The following is a 13,100-nucleotide window of genomic DNA, read 5'->3' as shown; positions in this document are numbered from 1 at the left end:
GCAGTGGCCACAGGAATGGAAAAGGTCAGTTTTCATTCCAATCCCAAGGAAAGGAAATGCCAAAGAGTGCTCAAACTATTGAACAATTGCACTCATATCACACATTAGTAAAATAATGTTTAAAATTCTCCAAGCCAGGCAGACACACTGAGGAAACCAGATCTGAAAGAGACACGTGCACCCCAATGTTCATCACAGCACTGTTTATAATAGCCAGGACATGGAAGCAACCTAGATGCCCATCAGCAGATGAATGGATAAGGAAGCTGTGGTACATATACACCATGGAATATTACTGAGCCTTTAAAAAGAATTCATTTGAACCAGTCCTAATGAGATGGATGAAACTGGAGCCCCTTATACAGAGTGAAATAAGCCAGAAAGATAAAGAACATTACAGCATACTAACACATATATATGGAATTTAGAAAGATGGTAATGATAACCCTATATGCAAAACAGAAAAAGAGACACAGAAATACAGAACAGACTTTTGAACTCTGTGGGAGAAGGTGAGGGTGGGATATTTCAAAAGAACAGCATGTATACTATCTATGGTGAAACAGATCACCAGCCCAGGTGGGATGCATGAGACGGGTGCTTGGGCCTGGTGCACTGGGAAGACCCAGAGGAATCGGGTGGAGAGGGAGGTGGGAGGGGGCATCGGGATGGGGAATGCGTGTGGATCTATGGCTGATTCATATCAATGTATGATAAGACCCACTGAAATGTTGTGAAGTAATTAGCCTCCAACTAATAAAAAAAAATAAGATAATAATAAAAAAATAAAATAAAATAAAATTCTCCAAGCCAGGCTTCAGCAATACATGAACTGTGAACTTCTAGACGTACAAGCTGGTTTTAGATAAGACAGAGGAACCAGAGTTCAAATTGCCAACATCCGCTGGATCATCAAAAAAGCAAGAGAGTTCTAGAAAAAAAACATCTATTTCTGCTTTATTGACTATACCAAAGCCTTTGATCGTGTGGATCACAACAAACTGTGGAAAATTCTGAAAGTGATGGGAATACCAGACCAACTGACCTGCCTCTTGAGAAATCTGTATGCAGGTCAGGAAGCAACAGTTAGAACTGGACATGGAACAACAGACTGGTTCCAAATAGGAAAAGGAGTACATCAAGTCTGTGTATTGTCACCCTGTATTTAACTTATATGCAGAGTACATCATGAGAAACACTGGGCTGGAAGAAGCACAAGCTGGAATCAAGATTGCCAGGAGAAATGTCAATAACCTCAGATATGCAGATGACACCACCCTTATGGAAGAAAGTGATGGGAACTAAAGAGCCTCTTGATGAAAATGAAGGAGGAGACTGAAAAAGTTGGCTTAAAGCTCAACATTCAGAAAATTAAAGTCGTGGCATCTGGTCCCATCACTTCATGGCAAATAGATTGGGAAACAGTGGCTGTCTTTATTTTTCTGGGCTCCCAAATCACTACAGGTGGTAATTACAGCCATGAAATTACAAGATGGTTACTCCATGTAAGAAAAGTTATGACCAACCTAGACAGCATGTTGAAAAGCAGAGATATTAGTTTGCCAACAAAGGTCCATCTAGTCAAGGCTACGGTTTTTCCAGTGGTCATGTATGGATGTGAGAGTTAGAATATAAAGAAAGCTGAGCACAGAAGAATTGATGCTTTTGAACTGTGGTGTTGGAGAAGACTCTTGGGAGTCCCTTGGACTGCAAGGAAATCCATCCAGTCCATCCTAGAGTAGATCAGTCCTGAGTGTTCATTGGAAGGACTGATGCTGAAGCTGAAACTCCAAAACTTTGGTCACCTGATGTGGAGGTTGAATGATTGGAAAAGACCCTGATGCTGGGAAAGTTTGAGGGAAGAGGGAAAGGGGGATGGCAGAGGATGAGATGATTGAATGGCCTCACCAACTCAATGGACAGGAGTTTGAGTAAACTCTGGGAGTTGGTGATGGACAGGGAGGCCTAGTGTGCTGCGGTTCATGGGGTTACAGAATCAGACATGACTGAGCAACTGAACTGAACATTAGTAGAAGAAAAGAAATTATACACATTAGAGTAGAAATACAAACAGACTAAAAATAGAAAAGATTGATGAAATTAATAGCTGGTTCTTTGAAAACATAAGCAGAATTGATAAAACTTTATCCAGAGTTATCAAGTAAAACAGGGAGAGGGCCCAAATCAATAAAGTTAGAAATGAAAAAGTTCTAGAAGAAGAAATTCAACAGTTCCTTGAAATTTGTTTTAAGGTTTGACTCACAGAGCAAATGTACTGTAACCCAAACAAAAGATCATATTTCATGTTCCAACTGGTACAATAAAATCAAAAGGTTTATAAATAGAACAAGTCTTTAGTTTTGCTAGTCATCTCTGCAATTTATAATCAAAATTAGTTGTGCACCAACTATATTAAATTTCTCTTAGGTTGATAAACTCATTGCCATGTAAATTATTTCACTGACCAAAGTTAGCCATTCAATTTTCTTTCAAAGTTCAAAATAATCTGGGAGAGGGGTAGGGGATATGGGAATTTCATTTCAGTGCAACAAAGCAACATCAACCAAAACCTTACAAGAATGCTCTCATGGCAATTAACCCTTTGTCGTGCAGCTGGTTTCTTGTTGCATTTCTTCATAGGTGTAGTAAAAGGACTGCAACAGCAGCCAGATGAAGTGCTAGGACAGCAGGATAGGCCATTTCTAGATGTTTTTTTCTCAAGTGTCAACTTTTCTCTTGAGCAACAGGCCCACTTTTATCACTAAGTCTAGTTACCTTCTGACTTGCGTTATCACCGTGGATGGTGAGGACCGGGTTGGTGGTGGCTGGGTGGAGGGCAGGCGCCTGCGTGCCTGCGAGCAGGTTGTTGATGGGAATCTGCGTGGGTCCCGGGATTTGCAGCTGCTGGAGGTCGGGCTGGTGGTGCTGCTGCTGGTGGTGCTGCACCAGCTGGTACAGAAGCGCCTGGTGCTGCTCTGGTGTGAGCTGTTGTGAATTTAACAACTGCTGGAATTGCTGTTGATGAAGAAATATTTGTCTTTGCTGGTCAGAAAGTAATCCTAGTCCTGAGGCACTGTTAGTCAGTGTAGCTGGCATTGGATGTGTTGCATTAGGTGGTACAGTTGTGTGGGTGAGGGGGGTAGGGTTCTGGGACATCTTGACAGGGGTCTGAACAACCCCATTTAAAGCTCCTACAATGCCATTAATTGCCAGTTGGTTACCTGGCAAAGCTCCAATTATTCCACCCACTCCAGGCACGGCAGGAATGGTGGATGTTACAGTCGGCATTCCACTAGCCAGCGCCCCCACTGTCACACCATTGACCTGCTGAACTCCACTAACGCCTGAGCCCTGCTGAGCTGGACTCTGCCCGGCAGGAGGTGGAGTAGAAAGAGCCGATGAGCTGCTGGTGCTTTGTCCGCTGGAGGTTAAGTCCTGATTTAATACAGGAAGAGAATTATCAGGTAAAAAGCTGTTTCCTAGATGAGGGCTCTTACTGCTGTTCAAGGAATCAGTAGTAGGAGCACTCTGTGCTGGAAACGCGTGCATCTGGTGGGAGGGGCTGGGGTTTGCTGCGATCGTTGGGAAAGGCACTGAGAGCTGCGCATTCAGTAACTGAAGGCGCTCCTTTTTGGCGGTCAAGTTTTTAATCTGTTCCTCTAATCTTCGATTTTCTACTTGAAGTTGATGTAATGACTTCAGCATCCCTAAAATGTCACTAGGAGTGCCCTGTTCTAATAAAAACTGCTGATTGGTTAAATATTACAAATAAATAGGTCATCCACTGGGACTTGGCAATCTTAGTTATAAAAATTTCCTTTCTAATGGGATTTGGCCAATTTTGGTAATCAAGTTAGGATGGTAAATGTCTGCTTCTGCTAAAGATAATTTTCTTTTGCTAAATGCTTTTTCTTTAGTGTTAAGACCTACTCATATTTTGAAGAAACCTTGAGTTAAGTGAGCTCTAAGGCTGCTGGGGAAACCAGCTCAATTCAGAATGAAAGAGGGGCCACTCTGGAAACTGCTGGTAGGGTTTGGCCTGGATCAAGTGCCTGTTAGTACCTGCCTTGTGCTGAAGTGGCTCTGGTCAGCTGAATAGCAACAGCAGCCTTCCCCATGGTTCTGCCTTTATTGAGAACTTTCTATGCCACTGTAGATAGCTCAGGCGAAGCTATTACCTGGGTATTTATCCACTAATGAGTCACAAGAAAAATGTGTGGATTTGGTAAGAATTTTCTTTTTTTCTTTAGTTAGACAACTTCTCGTTGTTAACAATGATTTCAAACAAACAAAACAAGACAAAAAAACCCACCACAGCAGTTCTTGAAACAGGTGAAATCTATGTTACAGCCCTTCCAGGTTGGGTAGCCCCACTCCTGGGGTGACAGTGTAGCAGAGTATAAATTAAACAATTGGGGATGTAATCATTGAACTGTTCTTGAATGTGTGAATTATTAGTGGAAAAAAGACCCAGATGTAATTAGACCTCCACTGTGTACTTAGCTGGAAGAACATGTTAATTCTGCAATATGTCTCTTGGTTAAACATTGCACAGTTGTTACCTCGTTTCTGTAAATAAGGTTTTGTGAATCTGTTTTGTATTGTGAAAAATTCATAAGATAACATTGATATTTTGATTTGTAATATTTCTAATTGGTAGATTTAATTGAAAAGTAAAATTAATTTATTTTTATATGTTCAGGGGAATTTTAAAGAAAGTCAAATCTTTTGTAGATAATTACAAAAAAATCAGTGTGGTTTATTTTACTTATTTAACCCACTGGTTGTTATTCTGTAACAATTTGTATAAATGGTAAATTTTGAATGTGTTGTTATTTTACTTAGATGTAAAATTCCACATGTATTAAAGAAAATGTACAAAGTTTTTGTTAATAAAATTTAATAATGTTTATAAAAAAAGAAAAAAGAAATGAAAAAGTTACAAACAACACTGCAGAAATACAAAGAATCATATGAGACTACTACAAACAACTATATGCCTATAAAATGGACAACCTAGAAGAATGGGAAAATTCTTAGACAAGTACACACTTCCCATACTGAAGCAGGAAGAAATAGAAAATATGAACAGATTATGCACAAGTCACAAAATTCAAACTGTTAAAAACTTCAAACAAACAAATGTCTAGGACATGATGGCTTCACAGGCGAATTCTAGCAAACATTTAAAGAAGAGGTAACACCTATCCTTCTGAAAATCTTCCCAAATAACTGCAGAAGAAGTCTCCCAAGCTCATTTTATGAGGCCACCATAACACAGATACCAGAACCACAAACACAAAAAAATTACAGGGCAATATCACTGATGAACATAGTCACGAGAATATTCAACAAAATACTAGCAAACCAAATCCAGTAATACATTAAAAGAATCATACACCATGATCAAGTGGGGTATATCTCAAGAGATGCAAGTCTTCTCTGTCTATATTCAATATCCACAATTCAATTAGTGTGATACACTACATTAAAAAAACTGAAGAATAAAATGTATATGATCATCTCAATAGATTCAGGAAAAACTTTTGACAAAATTCAACACCCATTTATGATAAAGGGAAAAAAATCCTCCAGACAGGAGGCATAGAGTGAATTTATCTCAACATAACAAAGGTTATATATGACAAACTCACAGCTAACATCATTCTCAACTGTGAAAAGCTGAAAGCATTCCCTATAACTGTTTCCAATCTTATCACTTTTAGTCAGCAAAGTTTTGGAAGTCCTAGCCACAGCAATCACAGTAGAAAAAGAAATAAAAGGAATCTAAATTCAAAAAGAAGAAATAAAGCTGTCCCTGTTTGCAGATGATATGATACCATACATAGAAAATCCTAAAGAGACTATCAGAAAACAACTAGGGTTCATACATGCAAAAAGGAAGTACTTTTCATTATTGGAATGCAAAGTAGGGAGTCAAGAGATACCTGGAGTAACAGGCAAGTTTGGCCTTGGAGTAAAAAGTGAAGCAGGACCAAAGGCTAACAGTTTTGCCACGAGAACGTGCTGGTCATAGCAAACATCCTCTTCCAACAACAAAAGCACTACTCAGCACATGGACATCAACAGATGGTCAACACCAAAATCAGATTATACTTTTTGTAGCCAAAGATGAGAAACTCTACAGAATCAGCAAAAACAGGATCCTAAGATGGTGGATGAACAGGATGGGGAGACCATTTTCTCCCCCACAAATTCATGAAAAGATCATTTGAATGCTGAGCAACTTCCACAAAACAACTTCTGAATGCTGGCAGAGGACACCAGGCACCCAGGAAGGCAGCCCAATATCTTCAAAAGTAAGTTGGACAAAATACAAAAGACAAAAACAGTGACAAAAGATTTAAGGATGGAGACCCGTCCTGGAGAGGGAGTCATAGAGGAGATGTTTCCACACAATAGGAAACCCTCTTACAGGCTCATCTGTGGTGAATTTCAGAATCTCAGAGGCCAATATAACGGGGAGGAATAAAACCCCCACAGAATACATGCCAAACTGCACGATAAGTGGAGACGGAGAAGTGGCCCAGACTCTTATGTCTGCACCAGCGAAAGGCGACTGGGCAGAGAGGTGCAGGCTGCATCATTGGTCCTTAGGGTAAGGATTGGGCTTGAATGCCCTGAGGACAATCCGAGGGAACTAATACGAGACAGCAACCCAAACTCTAAGATTGCCAGAGAGACAGAAAAAAAAAAAAAAAAAAAAACCTGGCTTAGTCCAGGAAGTGCATGAAATACAGGGCTCGCTTGGAACAGCACCCTTGCAGAGTACCCTGCAGCCTGAGCAGTGTAGACCTGGGAGGCACATGCTGCCTTGGGCTGTGGCAAACCCAGTGTGGCCCATCCACTGTGAGCACTCCCCACACATGCCAGGGGTATTTTGTTGCATGTCCCTCCCTCCCCACAACAGAACTGAACAAGTGAGCCTAAATAAGTGGCCACTTTCTCTCCCTTGTGTCAGGGCAGAAATGAGACACTGAGGAGACTTGCATACAGAGGAAGCCAAAATAAAGAAGAGGAAACCATTTTGGAAGTGACAGGTGGAACAGATTAAAACCCTGCATTTAATACTGGAAACTGTGTATTTGAGGGGCACTCATAGACCTTGAAAACAAGTACATGTTCGAACAAGGGACTATCTGACACTGAAATGACCCCACACTGCCCACAACAGCTCCAGAGAAATCCCTAGATATAGTTTTACTATTATTACTTTTTATTTTTTTTAATTTAGTTCATTGTTACTCCTTTAACTTTTATTTATCAGCCTACTATTACCTTTCAAAAAACCCCTATTTTTCAAAAAAATTGCACATTTCTTTTTTTTTCTACTTATGAGGATACATTTGGTCAAGTAATAATAAAGTAACAGTAACATTGTATTTTATTTACAGCAGTTTCCAAATGAACATACAAACAGCATAAACATGTCAGTATCACATTTTTTTGGTCCCTTTGGCTGTTTTTAGGTAGTTGTTGAGATTTACTGTTTATATTTTCACAACTGGCTGTTTAGAGTGCCTTGATTTTCCTCCTGTCTGTAGTCTCTCTGATTCCCCATCAAAGAAGTTGCTGAAGGAGAGGGGAGTGCTGAGGCCACATGGGCAGGAGCAGAGAGAGCAGGAGGAGGGCTGATGGGAACTCAGTACCTTTTGAATAACTTGAAGGGGCTGGTATGCTTCCACTTAACTGCCTCAACCCACTGGCTCAGGCTCCTCAAATTTCATTCAGTAAAATTATTAACTTGGACATAAAGATTCATGTTTAATAAAATTTACTGAGCTGCAAAATGAGCAGTCATAAACTCCTATCGAATATCCAAAAATTAAAAAAAAAATCTGAAAATCTCTTTTGATAGCAATGTTCAATTCAGTTCAGTTGCTCAGTCATGTCAGACCCTATGCTATGCCATGGACTGCAGCACAACAGTCTTCCCTGTCCATCACCAACTCCCCGAGCTTGCTCAAACTCATGTCCATCAACTTGGTGATACTATCCAACCATCTCATCCTTTATCATTCCTTTCTCCTCCTGCCTTCAATCTTTCCCAGCATCAGGGTCTTTTCCAATGAGTCAGTTCTTTGCAATCAGGTGGCCAAATTATTGGAGTTTCAGCTTCAGCATCAGTCCTTCCAATGAATATTTAGGACTGATTTCCTTTAGGATTGACTGGTTTGATCTCCTTGCAGTCCAAGGGAGTCTCAAGAGTCTTCTCCAACACTGCAGTTCTAAAAGTATCAATTCTTCAGTGCTCAGCTTTCTTTATAATCCAACTCTCACATCCATACATGACTACTGGAAAACCATAGCTTTGAAGACGGACCTTTGTTGCCAAAGTAATAGCTCTGCTTTTTAATATGCTGTCAACATGCTGGTCATAGCTCTTCTTCCAAGGAGAAAGTGTTTTTTAATTTCATGGCTGCAGTCACCATCTGCAGTGATTTTGGAGCCCCCCCCCCCCCCCCCGCAAGAAAAAAGGAGTATATGTACCTAAAGAAACAAAATACCTATACATAGAAAACTATAAAACACTGATGAAAAAAATCAAAGAAGACACAAACAGATGGAGAAATACACCGTGTTCATGTATTGGATGAATCAATATTGTCAAGATGACTATACTACCCAAAGTAATCTATAGATTCAATGCAATCCCTATCAAGCTACCAATGGTATTTTTCACAGAACTAGAACAAAGAATTTCAAAATTTGTATGGAAATACAAAAAAACCTCAAACAGCCAAAGTAATCTTGAGAAAGAAGGGAACTGGAGGAATCAACCTGCCTGACTTCAGACTATACTACAAAGTCACAGCCATCAAGACAGTATGGTACTGGCACAAAGACAGAAATATAGATCAATGGAACAGAATGGAAAGACGAGAGATAAATCTACAAACCTATGGACACCTTATCTTCAACAAAGGAGGCAAGAATATATAATGGAAAAAAGACAACCTCTTTAACAAGTGTTGCTGGGAAAACTGGTCAACCACTTGTAAAAGAATGAAACTAGAACACTTTCTAACACCATACACAAAAATAAACTCAAAATGGGTTAAAGATCTAAATGTAAGACCAGAAACTATAAAACTCCTAGAGGAGAACATAGGCAAAACACTCTCTGACATAAATCACAGCAGTATCATCTATGACCCACCTCCCAGAATATTGGAAATAAAAGCAAAAATAAGCAAATGGGACCTAATTAAACTTAAAAGCTTTTGCACAACAAAGGAAACTATAAGCAAGGTGAAAAGACAGCCCTCAGATTGGGAGAAAATAATAGCAAACAAAGCAACAGACAAAGGATTAATCTCACATATATTTCTAAAAATTTTTGTGATTATGTTTTGTACTTTTAGTATTGTAATTCTGAGAGTCTAACTTCTATTCTAGATTTTAGTTTGCTTTTTGATATTTGTTATTAATTTTATGCCTCTAAGAATCTAATCTTCAGTATCCATTTTCACTTAGGGACTTGATCACTGGCTAGATTGCTCTCTCACCTTTTGACTTCCCCAGCTCTCCCCCTGGTCACCTATATCTTCTTCCTCCCTCTACTCTTATCTATATAACCCTGTTAATTTCTCTTGATGTTCCTGGCTGTGGAGAATTGTTTCACCAATACCCTAGGGATTTAATGGAGAAGTCTTGAGGCTACTGTAAGAGAAAGACCAAAAGCCAGAAGCAGAAGGCTTGACTCCAAATCTTTAGAACATCAGAGGACTCCTGACTCCAGAGAACATTAATAGACAAGAGCTCACCCAAAAGTCTCCATACCTACACAGAAAGCAAGTTCCATCTAAGAGCCAACAAGATCCAGTGCAAGGCACACCACACTAATTTTCCAACAAAACAGGAAAACAACCTTGAACATTAAAAGACAGGCTGCCCAAAGCCGTGTCAAACCCATAGACACCCCAAACTCACTACTGGACACTTCATTGCACTCCAGAGAGAAGAGATCCAGCTCCACCCAGTAGAACACAGGCAGAAGCTCCTCCAGCCAGAAAACCTTGACAAGCCATTAGTCCAATCCAATCTACAGGGAGCAGATCCCACAATTAAGAGGAACCAAGAACTGTCAGCCTGCAGAAAGGGCACCCCAAAAACAGGAATCTAAACCAGATTAAAAGGCAGAGATATATACAGTAGGTGAAGGAACATGATAACCCACCTAACCAAAGAAAAGAGGAGGAGGTAGGAAAAATAATTCAGAATAATGATAGCAAAGATGATCCAAAGTCTTGAAAACAAAATGGAGTTACAGATAAACAGACTAGCGACAAGGATTGAGAAAATGCAAGAAATGTTAAACAAAGACCTAAAAAAAATAAAGAAGAATCAATCAATAATGAATAATGCAATAACTGAGATCAAAAGCACTCTGGAGGGAACCTACAGTAGAATAAGTGAGACAGAAGAAAGGATAAGTGAGGTGGAAGATACAACGGTGGAAATACATGAAGCAGAGAGGGAAAAATAAAAAATAATTAAAAGAAATGAGGACAACCTCAGAGACCTCTGGGACAGTGTTAAATGCCCCAACATTTGAATCATAGGAGTCCCAGAAGAAGAAGACGAAAAGAAAGGTCATGAGAAAATACTTGAGGACATAATAGTTGAAAACTTCCCCCAAGCGGGGAAAGAAATAGCCACCCAAGGCCAAGAAACCCAGAGAGTCCCAAACAGGGTAAACCCAAGGTAAAACACTCCAAGACACATATTAATCAAACTAACGAAGATCCAAAACAAAAAGCAAATATTAAAAGCATCAAGGGAAAAGCAACAAATAACACACAAGGGGATCCCCATAATGATAATGGCTGATCTTTAAATAGAAACTCTCCAGACCAGAAGGGAATGGCAGGACATATTTAAAGTAATGAAAGAGAAAAACGTAAAAGCAAATTTTCTCTACCCAGCAATGATCTCATTCATATATGAAGGATAAAAAAAAACAAAAAAACAAAAAAACAACTTTACAGTCAAGCAAAAGCTGGGAGAAGTCAGCAACACCAAACCAGCTCTTCAACAAATGCCAGACGATATTCTATAGACAGGAAACACAGTAAAGGTTTATAAAAACAAACCCAAAACAACCCAAAACATTTACTTTAATGGTAATGGGGTCATATTTATCAATAATTATCTTAAATGTAAATTGGTTAAATGCTCCAACCAAAAGACAAAGACTGGCTGAATGTATATAAAAACAAGACTCCCATCTATGCTGTCTAAGAGAGACCCACCTCAAACCTAGGGATACATACAGACTGAAAGTGAAGGGATGTAAAAAGATATTTCATGCAAACGGGGACCAAAAGAAAGCAGGAGTAGCAATACTCATATCAGATAAAATAGACTTTGAAATAAAGACTGTGATAAGAGACAAAGACGGACACTACATAATGATCAATGGTCAATCCAAGAAGAAGATATATCAATTATAAACATAGATGCACCCAACATATGAGCACCTCAATACATAAGGCAAATACTAACAAGTATGAAAGGGGAAACTAACAGTAAAAAAATAATAGGGGGGCTTTAATATTGGACTTATACCTATGAATAGATCAACCAAATATAAAATTAGGAAGGTAACACAAGCTCTAAATGATACAATGGACCAGTTAGATCTAATTGGTATCAATAGGGCATTTCACTAAAAAACAATGGAATTCACCTTTTTTTTCAAGTGCACATGGAATATTCTCCAGGACAGATCACATTCTGGGCCATAAATCTAGCCTTGGTAAGTTTAAAAAAATTGAAATCATTCCAAGCATCCTTTCCGATCACTTGCTGTAAGATTAAATGTAAACTACAGGAAAAAAAAAAAAAAACTATTAAAAATACAAACATATGGAGGCTAAACAACACGCTTCTGAATAATCAACAGATCACAGAAGAAATCAAAAAGGAAATCGAAATAGGCATAGAAACAAATGAAAGTGAAAAAACGACAACTCAAAACCTATGGGATTTGGCAAAATAGTGCTAAGAGGGAGATTCATAGCAATACAAGCCTACCTCAAAAACAAGAGAAACATCAAATAACAATCTAACTTTATACATAAAGCAACTAGACAAAGAAAAAAAGAAAAACCCCAAAGTTAACAGAAGAAAAGAAGTCATAAAAATGAGACCAGAAATAAATGAAAAAGAAACAAAGGAGGCTATAGCAAAAGTCAGCAAAACTAAAAGCTGGTTCTTTGAGAAGTAAATAAAATAGAAACCATTAGCCAGACTCATCAAGAAAAAGGGAGAAGAATTAAATCAATAAAATTAAAATTTAAAATGGAGAGGTCACAAGAGACAACACAGAAATACAATGGATCAAAAGATGCTAGTATGACCAAAAAATGGATAACTTGGAGAAATTGAAAAATTCTTAGAAAGGTATTCAGTTCAGTTCAGTCATTCAGTTGTGTCCGACTCTTTGCAACCCCATGAACCACAGCATGCCAGACCTCCCTGTCCATCACCAACTCCCGGAACCCACACAAAGTCATGCGCACTGAATTGGTGATGCCATCCAACCGTCTCATCCTCTGTCGCCCCCTTCTGCTGCTGCCCTCAATCTTTCCTGGCATCAGGATTTTTTCAAGTGAGTCAGCTCATCGCATCATGTGGCCAAAGTACTGGAGTTTCAGCTTCAATATCAGTCCTTCCAGTGAACACCCAGGACTGATCTCCTTTAGGATGAACTGGATGGATCTCCTTGTAGTCCAAGGGATGCACAAGAGTCTTCTCCAACACCACTGTTCAAAAGCATCAATTCATCTGATCTCAGCTTTCTTTATAGTCCAACTCTCACATCCATACACGACCATTGGAAAAACCATAGCCTTGACTAGATGGACCTTTGTTGGCAAAGTAATGTCTCTGCTTTTTAGTATGCTGTCTAGGTTGGTCATATCTTTCCTTCCAAGGAGTAAGCGTCTTTTAATTTCATGGCTGCAAACACCATCTGCAGTGATTTTGGAGCCCCCCAAAATAAAGTCTCTGTTTCCCCATCTATTTCCCATGAAGTGATGGGACCAGATGCCATGGTCTTAATTTTCTGAATG

At 39.2% G+C, this 13,100-nt stretch overlaps 1 protein-coding gene across 1 annotated transcript; it reads right to left on the bottom strand.

The window, feature by feature from the left end:
* Positions 1–2,219: 2,219 nt before the first annotated feature.
* Positions 2,220–3,759, bottom strand: LOC133052731 (protein AF-10-like; the record flags this gene model as incomplete). The annotated part of the gene is made up of 1 exon (XM_061137599.1): positions 2,220–3,759. A coding segment is annotated over one exon (1,035 nt), but the record flags the coding sequence as incomplete, so codon positions are not given.
* Positions 3,760–13,100: the final 9,341 nt, after the last annotated feature.

The sequence above is a fragment of the Dama dama genome, chromosome X (assembly GCF_033118175.1).
Source record: "Dama dama isolate Ldn47 chromosome X, ASM3311817v1, whole genome shotgun sequence".
NCBI classification, from domain to species: Eukaryota; Metazoa; Chordata; class Mammalia; order Artiodactyla; family Cervidae; genus Dama; species Dama dama.
This window is presented reverse-complemented; position numbering and strand designations above follow the sequence as displayed.